This window comes from Tetrahymena thermophila (genome assembly GCF_000189635.1).
Source record: "Tetrahymena thermophila SB210 genomic scaffold scf_8254803, whole genome shotgun sequence".
Taxonomy (NCBI): Eukaryota; Ciliophora; class Oligohymenophorea; order Hymenostomatida; family Tetrahymenidae; genus Tetrahymena; species Tetrahymena thermophila.
Genome location: NW_002476559.1, coordinates 2175058 through 2193801, shown reverse-complemented (window position 1 = coordinate 2193801; position 18744 = coordinate 2175058). Strand labels below are relative to the sequence as shown.

Sequence of the window (18744 nt, the reverse complement as noted above, 5' to 3'; positions counted from 1 at the left end):
CCAAAAAATAAATAGAATAAAATCAGAAAAAATAATTTAACAAATTTATTATTTAAAGCAAAACAATATAAAGTTCATTCTAAAAAGTCAGGAAACGAGTGCAAGAATAAGGCTTGCAATTAATGAATATATTCCTAAATGCTTGATATTAAATAGTTTGCTTAGTCTAAATATCAATATAAATTATATTTTATTCTATTATTGCGTAAAATCTATTTTTTTTATTGATTAAACTTGTTTTTAAGTAGGATTTCATTTAAAATAAAATAATTTTGATTTCTTTTTTTTGATAATCAAGAAATAATTTATTCTACTTTCAAAAATAGTATTTTTTAAATTTTAAGTTATATTTTTGTAATTTATAAAATTTATTTTAAATAAAGATGGTTTATATTTAGTAATATTAGTATTAAAAATAGTAATAAACTATTACAAAGGTTAATAAATGGTTACCTTAAAATTATTAGAAAAAATCAAATAAAATCTAACTCATTTTCATTATTTGTTTTAAAGAATTTTCATGTGAATTTTTATTTTCAACTTTATATTAATGATTGTAAGTTAAAAATTATACACATTTGAGTGATTTCTCAGCTATTTAATTGCTATTGTTAATGGATAAATAATCTTTAGGCATGAAAGTTTACTCTTTTAATTTATGATAAAAGTAAGCGAGTATTTACTATAAGAAATTGACTTGAAATTTTATAATACTTGATGATTGAATCTTACAGTAAAATAAATTGTTAATAATAACTATCAATATTTATTTATGTTAACTGAGAAAATAATAAATATTTGATAGGTCATCAATAGGACATGAATTAATTAAGCAATACGTTGTTATTAATATTACACTTTAGTAATTATGATTATTGGTTATTATTTTTACCTAAATAATATTTAGAAAATTAACTTTTGAAATAATGGCTAAAATTGAAAGCCAACAACTTGAGTAAATTTTATATATTTGATAAGCATAATCTTTTAGAATTGGATTGTGCTGCTTTACACTTTTATGCATAATCTGAAACCATAATTACAGTCAAATTATTTTCTTCCTCCAATTGTTTCATAAATATAATCCATTCATTTGCACTCGTACTAAACCATCAAAATATTTATGAAAATAATTCAAAATGTTTAACACTACCAATTTATTTACTATAAATGGTGTATTATTTCAAACTTTATTTTATAATTTTGCTGTTTCATACATCTTTTTGATTTAGATTGATAGATTAAAAAATTGGAATAGTAAAAAAATAATATTATTCTATCTGATAATTATTCAATTTTAAAAAGAATAATTGACTGGATATTAAATTTATATTAACTAGAAATATTTATTTTTAACAGCCTTATTGGTTTAGCCTGATTTTAATTTTTACAAACCAGTTTACTCAAAATTAATATATATAAATGCACTCACTCACTCTCTCAATTATGAAACTTTAAAAAATTGATTTTGGGATTATTAATCATATTTTTTAAATTAAATTAAATACAAAAGAAATACACAAAAAAATGATTAAAATAACATTCATTGCCTTGCTTGTCTTAATCTCCTTCTAAGGTGCTCAAGCTGTTATCGGTGTTGATATTTATTCCCCCTTCAACAACTTCTAATGCTTAAAGAACAATGGAATCTAGTTTGTTATTGTTAGAGGTTACTAGAGCTATGGTGCTGTTGATTCTGGTAACGTTGCTACCATCTAAAATGCTAAGTCTGCAGGTCTCATTACTGATATTTATCATTTCCCATGTGTAGGTAAAGTTAGTGCGGCTGATTAAGTATAAGCAACTGTTAACACTTTTGGATCATTGTACGGAACTGTCTGGATAGATGTTGAAACTAACCCTTCTTCTGGCTGTGGTTGGACTTCTAATATTAACACTAACTGCTAATTTTTGAAGGACATAGTTGCAGCTTATAAATCTCATGGCAAATTAGTCGGTATTTACAGCTCTTAATACCAATGGACTTCTATCTTTGGTGCTGCCGGTAACTGTGCCTACTTTACTAATCTTCCAATCTGGTATGCTCATTACGATAATTCTCCTAGTTTCAGTGATTGGTAAATAATATATTAGTTTATTGCTTTATTATTTTTTTAAAGCTTTTAATTTAAAAAATAAAATTAATTTTAAAATTTACAAATAAATGATCATCGATATATATTTTCAATTTATAGAATTATTTTAATCAAAACTATAAATTTCCTTTTACAATAAATTTGAATATTTTTGTCTAAATATGTTTATTTAATATTATAGGAGTAAATACTCTTTCGGTGGTTGGACTAAGCCTGCTATAAAATAATATATTGGTGATACTACTATGTGTGGACTTGATGTTGATATGGATTATTACTGAGTAAAAAACCTTAAAAAATAAAAATAATCACTAAAAATAAATTTATATAAATTATACATAAATATTTTAAATTTATTTCATCATCTTAAATATTTTGTTAAATTATTTAATTTTAAAATACCCTAAAAATTTACTTAAACTCTACTCTTACCAACTTCAAATTTTGTTTTTTAATTTGTTTGATAATAAAAAATATACTTTTGAGATGCTAAGCATTTAATAGTGTCTTTTTATAAATATTTGCAGTAATTTTTCTTCAGAAGCATTTTAAAATATTTTTTGAATTTTTGTAAATAAACAAACACATTTTTGGAAAAAATAAATACTCTGATATTTTTTAGTCTTCAATGTCGGAAAATTAAATGCAAATTATTTTTTTAATTTAATTCAGACCTAAGACTTAACTTTAAAAAAATAAAAGATATTTATAATGAAATTTAGCTATTTGTATCTAACTTAATATCATCAAATATAGACAAAAAGATATTCATATTAAGAAATTAATTAAATTTATAAAAAATGGGTTAAAGTTAATTAAGAAAAAGCAAAAAAGAATGCTTAGAATTAATGAGAAATGAAAGATTCAAAGAGTCTCTTGAAATTCTAGAAAATTTAGAGAAAAGTAATTTAAAAAATAAATCTGAAGTAAGTGAGTTTGTCAATTTTTAGAGAGGTTTATGCTATATGGCTCTCAAATAGAATAGAGAAGCAATTCAATGTTTTGAAAAATGTAATTCAAAATAGTCTAAAATAAATATTGGGCTTATGAAAATAAAATTAGATAAACTTGAAGAAGCTAAAACTTATTTTGAAAATTTGATTAGAGATTCAAAATACTAGAATAATCCATATCTTTTATAACTTTATGGGTATTGTATTCTTGTAGGCGATAAAGATTATCACAAATCAGCTTAGATATTTGAGTAATCTGTGACTTTAGATAATAAATTATTTACTGCTTATCATAATTTAGCTTTGTGCTACTCTAATATGAGAGATGTTGAGAAAGCCTTATATTTTTTAGACAAATCTTTATCAATAAATCCTAATTTTAAATTATCTTTAGATTTTAAAAAAAATTTTTATGCTAGTTTTGTTGATTCATAAGTTTTTAATGATGATAATTTCTTTGAGATTTAAAATATTTTAGAAATTTGTAAAAAGATAAACTGTTAGCAAGAAGATAATAAAATAATCATGTGGTAAAATTTAATTATATTTAAAAAATTGCAATTACATGATATATTTATTAATATTTTAAGTTTAATTGAAAGTAATTTATATCAATATGATAGATTTTAATAATCATCAATATTTTTTACAGCTGGATTTGTATTATTAGCTTTAAATAAATATAGTTAGTCTGAAAAGTATTTTAAATTATAATTATAAGTTGAAAATTTGGAGGTAAAAATTAAACGAGCTATTGAAAATATTGCTTTGTGTTTAGTTGGTTAAAGAAATTTTGAAGAGGCAATAAGAGTTTTATTAAATTAGAAAGAAAGATAAAAAAGTTAAATCTTTTTATTGTGCATTTATTTATGCTAAAATAATTATTTACAATTTTTTAAAAATCTCTAAAATGACTCCATTAAAGAGTTCAGAAATGTTTTTATTTTCTACATTTTGTAAAAATTTTATCTAGATAAAGATGTTCAATTTATTTAGAAAGATGAGGATGATATTTTTATTAGATATAACAATTAATAATTTCTTTTGGGAAAGCTGTCTTGGCAATATTTAAGTAAAGAATATTGTAAAGCTTCTAGTTTTTTATTAATGAATAACCAGTAAATAGATATTTAATAAAGATTTTAAGGTTTTGATTGTTTATATTATTCTTATCACTTAATTCGATGTAAGGCTTTTCTCCACTAAAAACCTAGCGAGTTTCATAGAAACATAAATCAAGATGATATCATTTAGTAAAATATATATAGTGGAGTTACAGTGAGTAAAATTACAATAAATTAGAACTAGTATTTAAAAAAAGAATTTAAGTTAGTAGGCCAAGGAGAATTATTTTCTTATATTCCTTAATGGTTGATAAACGAGTTACTTATTGGCTCATTTTGTCTAGGACGCTATCTTAATTATAATTTATTTTATGATTACTACTTAGATTAGTATAAAAATAGCTATGTTACTATTTATTCCAATTATTATGAAGAGGGTAGTCTTTCAAAATATCTTTAGAATAATAAGTTAATTAAATTTTAAAAGTAATAAATTGCTTTTAAAATAATTAAAGGGCTTTAACAACTGCACTCACATTCAATCAATCATCTTGACTTAAAAATTCAAAATATTGTCATTTAAAAATCATAATCAGGTGAATAAATTAATCCAATTATTATTGATTTTGGAGCTTCTGTTGTAAATTTAAATCCTTTAAATTTAATCTATGCAAAAAAATAAGAAAATATAGCATTTTAATAGATTTAATTTCATACTCCCTCTTATAGAATTCCTGAAGACGAGGTTGATAGTAGATCAGATATATTTAACTTAGGTAAAATTATATTAGAAATATATTCTAATTCTGGTTTGGGTCTTCTTCAAGACTTTTAGATAGATACTTCTCTTTTAAAAAAAGACGAAATATCAAACTAATTATTGAGATATATTCAAGAAGAAATAAGAAACAAAAACATTATTGAAAGACCTGATATTTAATTGATACTCTATTAATTTCAAAAGGACTATTTATTTGATTTAATCTATTCGTGTTTAATAGATTAATCTTTGGTAGATTATTAATTTTTTATGACTTCAATGTACAGTCATTTTCAAATATTCTGGATTGAAATGTTTTAAGGATAGACTGATTAGTAGCAAATAAGAGATTAGCAATCATAAAATTTTATTCTTGAAAATAAGCAATTGTTTTGTATTTTTAAAGTATATCAATTAGTTACTTATGATTTATTTTATGAAATTTCATTTAATAATAATTTGCTATATTATTTTATTCATGGAGTTTTGCATTTCTTGCCTTTTGAAAAAGATGATTTAGGTGACTTAATAAACAAAATATAATTAAAAAAGAAAATTTCATAACTTGAAGATTATTAACTAAAATAATAGATTGAATTAGAAAGAAAATTGTTTAAGGATTTAATATCTCAAATAAATAAAAAATAAAACTTGATTCATGAAAATCAATTTACAAGTTTAATTTAAGAAGAATAAGAAGAAATAAAAGAAGGAGTATAAACACAAGGATATTAGTACAATAACTAGTATTATGCAGATGCAGTTAACTAGATAAAATAGCAAATTACAGATGATTACATACAAAATTAATTATTGAAAAATTTAAGAACAACCTAATAAAAGTTTTAACAGAATGAAATTAATTTCTAAAATTAAGACATAACATAAACATACTTTTTAGAAAGAACTTATGATTATTTTAAAAAATGAAATAGTTAAATTATTTTATATTTAAAAAGAAATTATTTTCTTTATATAACATATATTTTTAATTTAAATAACCATCAATTCTCATTAATTAAGGATTTCCCTTTCCCATAATTTTTGATTAATATAATTAAATAAAATTGATTTAATCAATAAAATACCAACCCTATACTAAATATAATATTTAAATGAATACAATATATGATATTTATAATAATTTTTAATTTGGAACTTCTTTATGATAAAAGGAAAATAAGTTATATTAGAAAAAGTTTATTTTAAAATAAAATAATTTAATAAATCAAAATTCATTTAAGAAATAATTATTTTTATTGTAATGTGATATTCAAATAATTTGATAGTGTAAAAAATTCTTAATAATAATTATAAATACTTTTTTATATAGATTGAAAAAAATATATAAATTTTTATTAAGCATTTATTTTGATCAGAAAAAAGTTAAATATTGCTTTTTTTAATAATCTAAACAATAGAAATATTAATTAATTTTTATAATTTTATTATGTTAAAAAAAGCAATTAATTATTTATTAATAATATGTTTAAAATTTGAATCCAACAATTTCATCAAATTCTTATACATAAATTTTTAGAATTTGATTTTACCAATTTACAAAATAATGAATAATCTAAAATCTTAATTACAAAAAAATAATTAATTTATTTATTTAGCTCCTATTCCTTTGGCTAATATTAACCATATATTTTTTCTTTATATCTTCAAAAAATAATAATCAAAATAATTCAATTATTTTTAAAACAACAAATTTATTGAATATTTTTCTTTTAGTGGTACATTAAATTTGGTAATAATTCAAATTCTATTTATAATTTTATTATGTGAATATATTTTTTGAATTAGTTAAATATTTAGATTGGAAATGTAAAAAAATATGTGTATAATATTTGAAATGATGTATAAGAATAAATTAATCTGAAAAAGAATCTTTATTTAGATAATTAATTTATATTAATTTGAGATATTTAATTCTTATAAACCTTATTTACCCACAATTAATTTAGATATCTAAGTTTACTCATAATCAAATTTATTTACATTCACTCACTCACTCACTCTCTTATTCCTTTAGTTAGTTATTCGTCTTTTTTAAAAAATATCCTTTTGACTTTTTAATTATATTAATTAATAATAATAAATTTGTAAAAAAGTTGTATATTAAAAAAAAATAAATGATTAAAATTGCTTTCGTAGTATTGCTCGCCTTAATCTCCTTATAAGGAGCTCAAGCTGTTATTGGTGTTGATATTTATTCTCCCTTCAATAACTTCTAGTGCTTAAAGAACAATGGAGTCTAGTTTGCTATTGTTAGAGGTTACAAAAGTTACGGTGCTGTTGATTCAGGCAATGTTGATACTCTCAAAAATGCTAAGTCTGCAGGTTTAATTACAGATATTTATCATTTTCCTTGCCTTGGTAAAGTTAGTGCAGCTGATTAGGTTTAAGCAACTGTTAATACTTTTGGATCCTTGTACGGAACTGTTTGGGTTGATGTTGAAACTAATCCATCATCTGGCTGTGGTTGGACTTCTAATGTTAACACTAACTGCTAATTCTTGAAGGATATTGTTGCAGCTTACAAATCTCATGGCAAGTTAGTTGGTATTTATAGTTCTTAATATTAGTGGACAACTATCTTCGGTGCTGCTGGTAACTGTCCTTACTTCACCAACCTCCCAATCTGGTACGCTCACTACGATAATTCTCCTAGTTTCAGTGACTGGTAAATTAATTAATATCAAAAATATCCTTTTTGTTAAAGTTTTTAATTTACAAAACAAAATTTATCTTTTTTGAGAAAATCTAGATGGAGATTATCAGTTTTGTAGAACGATTTAAAAAAATTAGAAACTAACATTTTTAATTAGATTTTTATATTTAGCATGATTTAAATAATTTAATTAAAATTAATAGGAGTAAGTACTAATTTGGTGGCTGGACAAAGCCTGCTATCAAGTAATATATTGGCGATACTACTTTATGTGGTCTTGATGTTGATATGGATTACTATTGAATAAATAACTAAAAAAATAAAAGAAAATAATTATTATTAAAATATCTAGATTTATAAAATTAAAATATCGAATCCACAAAATATATGTTTTTTATTTACAAATAAAATAGTTTTTTTAATATATTTAATCTCTACATACCTTAAAATATATTTGAATGTTTTTTTATAAGCTCAAAATAGAAGATTAAAATAAAAAAAATATCCAAATATAAATAAAAGCAAGATTTTCAAAAAAATTGGATGTTAATTAAAAATAATTTACATTAATATGTTTTTCAAATAATTATTTTAGGGTTTAACTAACATTCATATTTATTTAAAAAATTTTTTATCTAAATATATTCATTATTATTTGTAATTTTATAATTGTAGTATCTAATCTAATTTAGAAGATAACATATATTTTAATTAGATTATTATGTAGTTACTAATGTTGATTGAATATTCTAATTAATTTTTGAAAAGGAAAAGATTTAATTAAAAGATATAAAAATTAATAATCAGTCAGCAAATATTAATATATTTATAAAACTACAAAAATGGGTTAAAGCTAATTTAAAAAGGAATAATAAGAATGCTTAGAACTTATCAAAAATCAAAAATTCTTAGAGTCATTATAATTTCTAGAAAATATGGAAAATAATAATAATAATCAGGTTAATATAAGAGAGTTTGTGAGCTTCTAAAAGGGATTATGCTACATGGGTCTAAATAAGCATGTTTAAGCAATTGAATGCTTTGAAAAATGCTATGATGTATAATCTAAAATAAATATTTGTTAAATATTAATGAAGATAAATAAGTTTGATAAAGCTAAATCTCTTTTATAGGAATTGAATAGAAATTCTGAGAATAATTCATTGATTTTACAATTAAATGGAAGTTATTTGCTTTTTGCTGATAAAAATTATTAAGAAGCTGCTCAAAAGTTTGAATAATCATTGGCTTTAAATGGTAATCAATTTGATACTTATTATAATTTAGCGAAGTGTTATTAGATAATGAAATAACTTGATAAAGCAAAATAATATTTAGAGAAATCTTTATAAATAAATCCTAAATTTAAAGCTTCTTTATAAATGAGAAAATGGTTCAATTTATATTTGGTTTCAAATTTAAATTGTAATGTAGATGATTATTTTGACTTATCAAATTTCTTAAATTATTGTAAAAAGCTAGATTATTAAGATGATTATGATAGATATGTTTCAATTTTAAACATTTATAAAAGCATATATTTATATGATTTATTTTTAATTTATTTAGAAACATTTTAACGTAACTTTTAAGAAAATACATATAATATTTAGTCATATATACTTTTTATGATAGGAAATGTGCTTTCTGCATTAAATAAATATAGTTTAGCTTTCGAATATTATAAGTAGAAATTGGAATTAGAAAAAGATGTTATCAAAAAATAGGCAGTTAAAGAGAATATTGCTTTGTGTTTATTGTATTAAAGAAATTATCAAGATTCTATCACAATTCTTGATAATTAAAAAGAAAGAGAGAAAAGTTAAATTCTGTTATTGTGTATTTATTTATGCTAATATAGATTTTAGGAGTTTATTGAAGGATTGCAAAATAATTCCATGAATAAATTTAGAAATATATTTATTTTCTACTTTCTACAAAAATATTATCTTCAAAAAAATGTTGAATTTTATGAGTATTAGGATTAAATAAAAGCTCAAATTTAAAATTAATAATTTATTTTGGGAAAACTCTATAAAGAAGGAGAGGATAGTGAGAACTAACATTTTTTTCAGGCAGCTTAAGCTTTATTAAAAGATGAAAATAGAACGACTAACGAATAAAATAGTTAAAGTGAAAATTTTGATTGCTTATACTATAGTGATCATTTAATTCAAGTTAAGTAATTTCTTCAAAAGAAACCCGTTATTATCACAAGATCAATTAACTCAAGCTAACTAATTTATCAAAATAATGGACATGGAGTTACTGTAACTAAGTTTATAATCAACAACAAAATATACTTAAAAAAGAAGTTTAAGCTTCAAGGTAATGGAGAATTAATTACTTTTATTCCTTAATAGGTGGTAAATGAGTTGCTAATTGGTTCCTTTTGTATAGGAAGCTATGTAAATTATAATTTGTTTTATGATTGCTACTAAGACGAGCATAAAAATAGTTATGTAGTTATTTACTAAAATTATTATTCAGAAGGTAGTCTTTAAGAATACCTTAAAAATAATAAATTAACCAAATTTTAAAAACAGTAAATTGTTTTTAGAATAATTAAAGGGCTCTAATAATTACATTCTAAATCTATAAATCATCTAGACTTAAAGCTTTTAAATATTGTAATTTAAAAATAACAATCAGATGGATCAATTAATCCAATAATTATTGATTATGGGGCATCAATTATTAACTTAAATCCGTTAAACTTAATTTATAAAGGTTAGACTGATAATATAGCATTTTAGCAAATTTAATTTCAAACTCCTTCTTATAAAATTCCTGAAAATTAGGTTGATAATAGATCAGATATATTTAACTTGGGGAAAATTATATTAGAGGTATATTCTAATTCTTATCTGAATCTATTACATGATTTCAAAATAGATACTTCTTTTATAATTAAAAACGAGATATCAAATTAGTTGCTAAAGTATATACAAGAAGAAATAAGAAATAAAGAGATATTTGAAAGACCTAACACTGAATTAATCCTCTATGAGTTTTAAAAGGATTATTTATTTGATTTTTTGTACTCTTGTTTAATAGATCAATCTTTAATAGATTATTAATTATTTATGACTTAAATGTATAATCATTTTAACGAATTTTGGATAAGTTTGTTTTAAAAATAGAATCATTAATAGCAAAATAAGCCAAAAAATTTTATATTTGAGAATAAGGAATTAATTTGTCATACTAAAATAAATTAGATGATGAATATTAGTTTATTAATCGATATTTTATTTGATAATCGTTTGCTTTATTATTTTGTTCATGGAGTTCTAAAGATTTTATAGGTTAAAGATTATGACATTGATACATTAATTGAAAAAATAGAATAATAAAAGAATATTTATTTAGAAGAAGATTAGTAATTAATAGTGTAAATAGAATAAGAAAGAAAAACATTTAAAGATATGATTTAGCAAATAAATGGAAAGTAAGAATTCATTGAAGGAAATAAGTTGGAAAGTTAAATCCATAATTCAGAATAAGGAGATATAACAATTTCACAAAACAAAAATTTTAAATAAAATTAGGAGTTGCTTGAAAAAGAAATGAATTAATTAACTACTGTTGATTACAGAAAGCACAAGTTTTAGTAAAATATGCAAACTACTACAAAAGATTTTAATAATGAAAAATTTGATTATAAAATTTAAGAAAACACAAATATTTATTTCAAGGACAAATAGTGATAGGTGATAGATAATATTTTTAAAATTTAATTTTTTTAATATAAAAAAACTCTTTATTAAAAAATAAATATACTGTTAAAACTCATTTAATATATTCGTTAAAATAAATAACAAAAATTTTATTATTTATTTCGTTTAATAAATAACAATAAATTTATACAATTTAATGAATTTAAATTAAAAATTTTTCTATGTTGTATATTAATATTATTTCTTTTACACTTGTTTATTTTTTGATAAATATCAAAAATTATCTATCTATCTTTCTTTCTTTCTTATTTTTCATTCAATATTTTTCAAATAATAAATAAAGTTGAATGGATAATTTTTAGTGAAAATGTAAAGTTTAATTTAATCTTACATATTCTAAAGCAGATGATATATACTTACCCTAATAATTTTCACTTAGCTAATTTAATTAAATTTTAGTAAATCAAAATTTTTAAACTTTGAAATATATTTGGCTTATTTTCATTATTTATGCAATACTTGTGCTTAATAATAAATTGAGTATTGAAAAAGTTCCTTTACTTTTTATAAAATATCTTTCATTTATATTGTATATTATTTAAATAGGTCTATTACTTCTATCATTGTTATTTTTTTATACTTGTATAAACGAAACTCGTGATAATCTTAATCTATTAAATTACAATATTTTACAACTAAATAATAAAAAGGAAAAACTAAAAATCTAACAAATTTATTTATTTTATTTTTAAAAAATAAATTGTTCTTTTACTCAGTTTAGTATTAATGCGCTTAATTGAGTTTGATTAAATTTTAATTAGATTATTTGTATATAAGGTTACAAATAATTAATTATTAAAAAAATGATAGCTGGTTTACAAGTAAGTAAATAGATTAAAGTAAGAAATAATTTATAATAAAAGATTTTAGGAATTACCACAAAAGGTGGATTGAAAAATTTAAATTTGTTTTAGATTTTGCTTTTTAATATCCATTGACTTTAAATAATTAAGAACTATTCTAATTATAAATCTTTTTGATATCACTTGAATCTATAAATTAATAATATATCTATAAAATAATTAAAAGTTAAATAAAAAGAATGAACAAAAAGTTTTTATTAAGTCTTTTCCTCTTGGTCGCCTTGAGCATCAACAGCGCTAATGCAGTTATTGGCGTCGATGTTTCAGATTCTATAGATGAAGATACCTTCAATTGTTTGATTGACAATTATGGTATCCAATTTGTTATTTCTAGAGGATATTAGAGCATCGGAAATGTTGACTATAATGCTATTGATACTAACCTTAATGGAAGAAGTGCAGGCCTTATCACTGATGTCTATCTCTTCCCCTGCTTAGCCGTAGACCCATCTTAGATTGCTTCTGATTTTGTCAGCTCTATGGTTGATGGAAATGGTAACGATGTTTATGGTACTGTTTGGATCGATGTTGAATACAATCCTTCTTCTACTTGTGCTTGGAGTTCTGACATCGATTACAACTGCAGCTTTTTAAGTAATCTTGTCTCAAGCCTCTAAAGCTATGGTAAACTTGTTGGTATTTACTCAAGTTAGTACTAGTGGTCTACTATCTTTGGTGACGAAGGTAACTGCCCATATTTTACTTCCATTCCTATCTGGTATGCTCACTATGATGGCTCAGCTAGTTTTGATGACTGGTATTAATTTGTTAGTTCAATTAATTAATTTTTTCTTCAAAATTTTAAAGGTGTAAACCAAACAAACAAACAAAATAAATAAATGAATATAAATATAAACAAATAATTAATAGAGAGATTTTTATTTTATCCCTAAATTAATTTTTATTTAAATAAAGGTACAATGGTTTAAGTTTTGGTGGATGGAGTGACCCTGCTATCAAGTAATACGATGGAGATGAGACTGCTTGTGGAGCTGGTGTTGATTTCAACTTCTATTGATTTATAAGCATAACATAATAAAAACTTATAATAAATAAATAAACAAATATATAAGAATATCCTAATATTTCATCAGTAAAAAATTTCTATCAAAAATGTTTAAAAATTGATTTATAATCTTAAAATAAATAAATGACTTAATAAAAAATATTTGATCTCAAAGAGTATAAAAATTTATTTTTTTGGTGGATTATTTTTAAAAATGGTATTAACTAACTTTGAGCTGAGTTTTTTATTATGCAAAAATAAAAATAAACAAAAATAAATATAAATCAATCGTTATTTTAAAAAAGTAAACATTTTTTCTAAAATCTAACAATAAAATGTTTAATTGTAAAATAAAAACTTATAAAAAATAAACTTTCCATCATTTTAAATTAAATAAAAATTAAATTAAATACTTTCAATAATAAAATAATTATGAAGAATAAAGATAAATGATAATTAAATTAAATATTTTATAATATAAAAAGTATATAATTAAGTTATTCATTTATTATTTCTAAAATTTATACTGTTTTGTACTTCTACTTTATGTACAGTGCTTACATTTTAAATGTCTTTAGTCTATTCTTCTACCATATCTTCTATATTTTTTATGAGCTTTTTGAAATCATTTTCACTTTATTTTTATGACACAGTTTACTGTTTATTATTTTCAATGCTATTATGTAATATGGATTTTTTAAAATTATCTTAGTTGTTACTTTAGGCGTTTGTGTTTGATTCATTATTAATTTCTGTAAAAAAGAAGTTTTCTCCGTTAAGTTCTTTACTAATATCTAATTAGCTTTCTTGTTTTTACTAATCAAAAGGAGGAGAGCTAATTCTTTTTACAGAAATACTTTTAGAAATATCTTTCTAAGAATTGTTTAAGATATCTTTTTAATCTTATATTTATGAATTTTTTAAAGATAGAAGTTCCTTTTCTTAATCTTTGGAAATATTGAAAGTACCATCTTGCTGATTTTGTAATATCGATTTTTTAGATTGATGAGAAACCCTTGAAATTCTAGACTCGTTTAAATTTTATTCTATTTTTCCTAATTCTTATTAGGTAATTAACTTAGAACCTAATAAATCTTTGCTCTATAATTCGGATAAGTTAGCTTATTGCTAGTTATCCATTTTTTGAGAATTTAAAATTTGTGGTGTCTAAACTAAACTCTACTTCAAAGTTTTAGAGGAAACACTTTAACTGTATTAGAATAAGTTTTAATCAAGAGTAGATTCACTAATAAATGGATATATAATTGATGAATCATTATTAGCAATTTGATTCTCATATAATTACTACTGGTAATATTTAGAAGGATTCTTTGCAAAATTAACTCCCCCGTAAAGCTTTAAGTTGTGGAATTCAATTTAATTTTTTATTTAACTTCTTAATTGAAAAAATTCTTATTGTGCTTAATTCTTCTACTCTCTGATTCTTTCCATTTCTACCTAATTTTTATCATAAATAATAATTTTTACTTCATTTTCAAAATATTACTTTCAATTCATCTAGCTGCTTGCTTGCATTTAAGTAGCTTTCTTGCATTTATCTCTTAATTAATTCTAATCCTAGCTGTGTATTTGACTGAATATTAAATTAAAAATATATTAAGAGCTATTCAATTATACTAAAATAAACTAAACTAAATAAAAAAATATCATTTAATTAGTAAAATTATTATTAAATTAAGTTAAATTTTTTTAAATACAAAAATAAAATAAAATTTTTTACATTTTTAACTTTTTAATCAAAAAATTAATAAATTTAATTAAAATAATTTTTTTCCAAATTAGAAATATATAAAATTTTTAAAAAATTATAATTAATTAGACCTAATATTTCTAAATGCTTGATTGATAGAGAGATAATAAAACAACAAATTATTTTTAATCAATTTGAAAATTTTTACTTCTGTTTCTCTGCTTGAAGAAAAATTGTTAGGCCTATTAGTGTTTATTGAATTATGTGAGGGTGAAGCAACCACATGAATTTTAGTTATTTGTCTAGGGGAAAAAGCAGGGTTATGTGCTTTTGATAAATTAGATCGGGGAGATGTTGGCATTTAAATGTTGTTGAAAGAAGATCTATTTTTTTAAATTTATAAATATTGATCATCATTATGTTTTGGTATGGATTTCTAAGAATTAGAATTTTTTCTGAATGGAGGTGTTCTTGATAATTTACTAGGCGTTTTTGAGTAGACATTAGAATCATAAATTTAATTTTGCTTTTATACCATCTAGACAGAGTTTAAATCTAATTCTTAAATAAATAAAAATTTTTTTTATGTTATAGTTTCAATAATAAATACTTGGTATATTCAGTTGTTTCATTATTTTTCTATCAAGTTTCTCCTCTTCTAACTTCTATTTTCGAAGTTACTGCATTTTCAATTCTTATTTCTCATTAATTTGTTTTTAGAGCTCCTATTGATAAAGTAGTTATTTATTTTTATCACTTCTAAATTGGTCAACTTGTTTTTAAGGAATCCACCCCATATTAATAGCTCTATTTAATTTAGCTTAATCTTAATGATTGAGTGATGAGTTGAGCTCGTCATAATTAAAAGCATTAAATGATTTAATTTGACCATATTTATTTTCATTACCTTCATAACCACCACTTACACCATTTTTGATATTTCTCAATCTAGGACTTTCCTCTATTTATTTATTTATTTATTAAAATAAATATATTTTTTTGTTAAATTAGTTTTTCTCTTTTTTAAATATAACATTTTTTAGTTATTTTAACATAAACTAAAATAAATAAATAAACAAATATCTGATTTCTACTTTGCTCTTCCTAATCAAAATGAGGAAGAAATGGGTTTCTAGGTGACTAGATTCTATAAAAGAATTCCTTTTTGTAAGGATTATTTACATTCATATTTCTATCTGAATTGTATTAATTAGCCATATAGTCATTATAACCTCTTTAGGTGTTCAACTAACCGGTTCCACTGATGTATGAGTTGTTTTATCTTAATTTTTTTGGATTATTTTTAAGCTAAGAAATATAATTTCAATTCTACTTACAAATATGAATACTGTTATGGAATATTGTCTGTATCAGCAGCTGTTTTGTAATAAATATAATAACTATTCAATATAATCTCAGACAATTTGGCTTTTTTAAATAAAAATATACTTTGATTCTGCTTGATCTAATTAAATATATTAGCATAAGAAGGAGACTCTAAAGGTTTCAAAGTATCTAGTTTTTTTGAATGCAATTATGTATTCATTAAAAATTTAATTTATTTACAATTAGCCGCTCTCGTAAAAGGTGATTGATATTTATTTTTTATATCATAATGGTGGAAAAACATCTAACTTTGCACTACTTTTATCTATTAAATCAAAACAAAATATTTCTCAAAAAAAAGTGTTAACAATTATTTTTGATAACAAAATTTTAGTTTATGAGTAGAAATTCGTTCAATATTTTTGAGAATTGATTTTGTAACATTACGATTCCGATGATAAATTAAATAAAGTAAGTTTGTTTCATTCCTTTCTTTCTTATTGGTTTTGTTGCTAGCTTGTTATTTTTTTTAACAAATAAACTTTTTAAATTGTTGTTAACTTCATTTAAAAATCATACTAGGTTATTCTATAATTTTTAAATTTTCATTTTAGTATCAACAAAATAAATTCAAGTTTTTATATTATATTCATGGTTTTTTTTAGTTTTTTATTAAATTTATTTTTAAAATGAACTCTTTTGAAAAAAAATCTATTTTAAGTTTTGATACTTAAAAAATTTTGAAACAAATTATGTAAAGAAGGAATAAATATTTAAAATATTCTTTGAGTTGTGTAACTTAATTATATATATATAAGACTTATAAATTAAAAAAATATATTAAGAGATGTAATAAAATTTGAAATATTATAGAGTTTTTATATAATGAAGTGTTTAAATGCAAAATTTGATTTGAAAACATTCACAAATAATCTAATAGGATTAATTTAGAATAAATATCATTTTTATTAATAATTTGGTTAATTTCAAAAATATCCAATTAATTATCATCATAAATTTTTATAAAATATAAAATAAATTTTAAATTAATAATTTAAGATTTAAAAATAGAATAAACATAAAAAATATTTTTTATTCAAAAACAAGTTATTTTTAAATTTTGTAGAGTATTTTGAAAAATAAAGTAGAAATATTAATTAATTAATTAATTAATTAATTAGCAGTATTCTATTTATTGTATTAAAAGAGTGTTTACCTAATAAAGGAATAGACCATTAATTAATATCTTTTTAGCTAGAAAAGTATTCAAATATTTTTAACATTTAATTAAGCAAGAAAATAAATAAATTATTAATTGATTGATCTATACATTCTACTAAGTAAGAATCAATACTATTTTAATAAATTTCTAAGATATTAAAAAAATTAAATACCTATCCATTATTTAAGAAGAATTTACAACTATTAAGCAATGAGTTTAGTAATTTATATAAATAAATAAAATATTTTAGTTAAAAGAAATTATTTTCATCAATATAATTTAGTTTCCTTCAAACATTTTGAAAGCTGCTAAGAAATCTAAAGTGGTAATAAAGCATTTTAAGTTTTATTCTTAAGAATTCATTTTAGATTATTTGTAAATTAGATGGTAGAGCTGAAGAGCGGTGATACTTATATTGGAGTTTTAGAGGATGTAGATAGATTTATGAATATACAATTAACTGAAGTGACATTTACTTCTAAAGTAAATTGTAATTACCTTTAGCATTTTACAATATCATTTAAAATCTTTAAATAATAAAGGATAGTCAGAAATTTATGAATATTGATCAAATATATATTAAAGGTGCTTCTCTTAAATATTTTTAAATGGTATTTATTATTCATTTAATAATAATGTTCAATATTTATTTTATGGTAAATAAATAAATTATTTAACAGGATGAGGCCGTCATTGACAAGGCTATTGAAGAATAAGAAATATGTAAAAAGCTTTTCATAATTATTTGAATATTTGTTTATTTTTTATCTATTGCTTATAAAGATTTAATTTACATCAAAATAAATATTATTTCTGTCTAGTAAATGAATAAAAAGAAGAGGCTAAGAATAAAATGAAGCAAAAGAAGGAGGGAGCTGCAACACAAGAAAAGGATGGAAAGCAAAATAGTACATTTTACTAATTAAAAAAATATTTATTTATTAAATAAAATCTTAATAGAAAAGTTCGAAAAAAGTAGAGGAGGTTATAAGGGAAAGTCTAAGCCAAGAGGTTCATGAACTTAAATTAAATTAAAAATAAATAAATAAATTTAGAAGAAATTATTTTAATAAATTAAAAATATTAATTATTAGAAATTAACAAAATGTTTAAATATATAGACAATTTTTTAAATTGATTTATGCAACAAATAATCACATTAAATTAAATTATTAAACAATTTCTCAAAAATATTTAATTTTAATTATAATGTTTCATTTTGTTTTTATTATCAAAATTTTTTGCTCTAAAATTTTTCTGATAGTATTTAAAAACTTTTATGTGTAAAATTTTAATTTATCAAAGTGAAAACTTTATAAAATAAAT

At 21.1% G+C, this 18744-nt stretch overlaps 9 protein-coding genes across 9 annotated transcripts; 7 read left to right on the top strand and 2 right to left on the bottom strand. All coding sequences in view use genetic code 6, as the record gives it.

The window, feature by feature from the left end:
* Window positions 1-1527: 1527 nt before the first annotated feature.
* TTHERM_00024400 (glycosyl hydrolase family 25 protein) lies at window positions 1528-2377 on the top strand (the record flags this gene model as incomplete). The annotated part of the gene is made up of 2 exons (XM_001008526.1): window positions 1528-2078; window positions 2278-2377. The coding sequence occupies 2 exons, from the start codon at window positions 1528-1530 to the stop codon at window positions 2375-2377; spliced, it is 651 nt and encodes a 216-aa protein (XP_001008526.1).
* A 519-nt stretch (window positions 2378-2896) lies between these two features.
* Window positions 2897-3381, top strand: TTHERM_00024390 (tetratricopeptide repeat protein; the record flags this gene model as incomplete). Its single annotated transcript, XM_001008525.2, has 2 exons — window positions 2897-3300; window positions 3351-3381. The coding sequence occupies 2 exons, from the start codon at window positions 2897-2899 to the stop codon at window positions 3379-3381; spliced, it is 435 nt and encodes a 144-aa protein (XP_001008525.2).
* Window positions 3382-4484: 1103 nt separating this feature from the next.
* Window positions 4485-4997, top strand: TTHERM_000024389 (transmembrane protein, putative; the record flags this gene model as incomplete). Its single annotated transcript, XM_012795728.1, has 1 exon — window positions 4485-4997. One exon carries the CDS (start codon window positions 4485-4487, stop codon window positions 4995-4997), a length of 513 nt encoding a protein of 170 aa, XP_012651182.1.
* A 1987-nt stretch (window positions 4998-6984) lies between these two features.
* On the top strand, window positions 6985-7853 carry TTHERM_00024380 (glycosyl hydrolase family 25 protein; the record flags this gene model as incomplete). The annotated part of the gene is made up of 2 exons (XM_001008524.2): window positions 6985-7562; window positions 7754-7853. The coding sequence occupies exons 1-2, from the start codon at window positions 7012-7014 to the stop codon at window positions 7851-7853; spliced, it is 651 nt and encodes a 216-aa protein (XP_001008524.1). The 5' UTR covers window positions 6985-7011.
* A 539-nt stretch (window positions 7854-8392) lies between these two features.
* TTHERM_00024370 (tetratricopeptide repeat protein) lies at window positions 8393-9348 on the top strand (the record flags this gene model as incomplete). The annotated part of the gene is made up of 3 exons (XM_001008523.2): window positions 8393-8807; window positions 9120-9131; window positions 9278-9348. 3 exons carry the CDS (start codon window positions 8393-8395, stop codon window positions 9346-9348), a joined length of 498 nt encoding a protein of 165 aa, XP_001008523.2.
* A 1126-nt stretch (window positions 9349-10474) lies between these two features.
* TTHERM_000024369 (transmembrane protein, putative) lies at window positions 10475-11044 on the bottom strand (the record flags this gene model as incomplete). The annotated part of the gene is made up of 1 exon (XM_012795727.1): window positions 10475-11044. The coding sequence occupies one exon, from the start codon at window positions 11042-11044 to the stop codon at window positions 10475-10477; it is 570 nt and encodes a 189-aa protein (XP_012651181.1).
* Window positions 11045-12332: 1288 nt separating this feature from the next.
* On the top strand, window positions 12333-13171 carry TTHERM_00024350 (glycosyl hydrolase family 25 protein; the record flags this gene model as incomplete). The annotated part of the gene is made up of 2 exons (XM_001008521.1): window positions 12333-12910; window positions 13069-13171. 2 exons carry the CDS (start codon window positions 12333-12335, stop codon window positions 13169-13171), a joined length of 681 nt encoding a protein of 226 aa, XP_001008521.1.
* A 489-nt stretch (window positions 13172-13660) lies between these two features.
* Window positions 13661-16608, bottom strand: TTHERM_00024340 (hypothetical protein; the record flags this gene model as incomplete). Its single annotated transcript, XM_001008520.2, has 8 exons — window positions 16437-16608; window positions 16320-16385; window positions 16208-16247; window positions 15965-16152; window positions 15481-15831; window positions 15079-15431; window positions 14667-14753; window positions 13661-14617 (listed from the first exon to the last, which is right to left on the bottom strand). The coding sequence occupies exons 1-8, from the start codon at window positions 16498-16500 to the stop codon at window positions 13661-13663; spliced, it is 2106 nt and encodes a 701-aa protein (XP_001008520.2). The 5' UTR covers window positions 16501-16608.
* An 897-nt stretch (window positions 16609-17505) lies between these two features.
* TTHERM_00024330 (U6 snRNA associated-like-Smprotein) lies at window positions 17506-18604 on the top strand. Its single transcript, XM_001008519.2, has 7 exons — window positions 17506-17637; window positions 17702-17743; window positions 17803-17901; window positions 17961-18029; window positions 18099-18141; window positions 18240-18326; window positions 18379-18604. Exons 1-7 carry the CDS (start codon window positions 17629-17631, stop codon window positions 18435-18437), a joined length of 408 nt encoding a protein of 135 aa, XP_001008519.2. The 5' UTR covers window positions 17506-17628; the 3' UTR covers window positions 18438-18604.
* The last annotated feature ends 140 nt before the right edge of the window (window positions 18605-18744 follow it).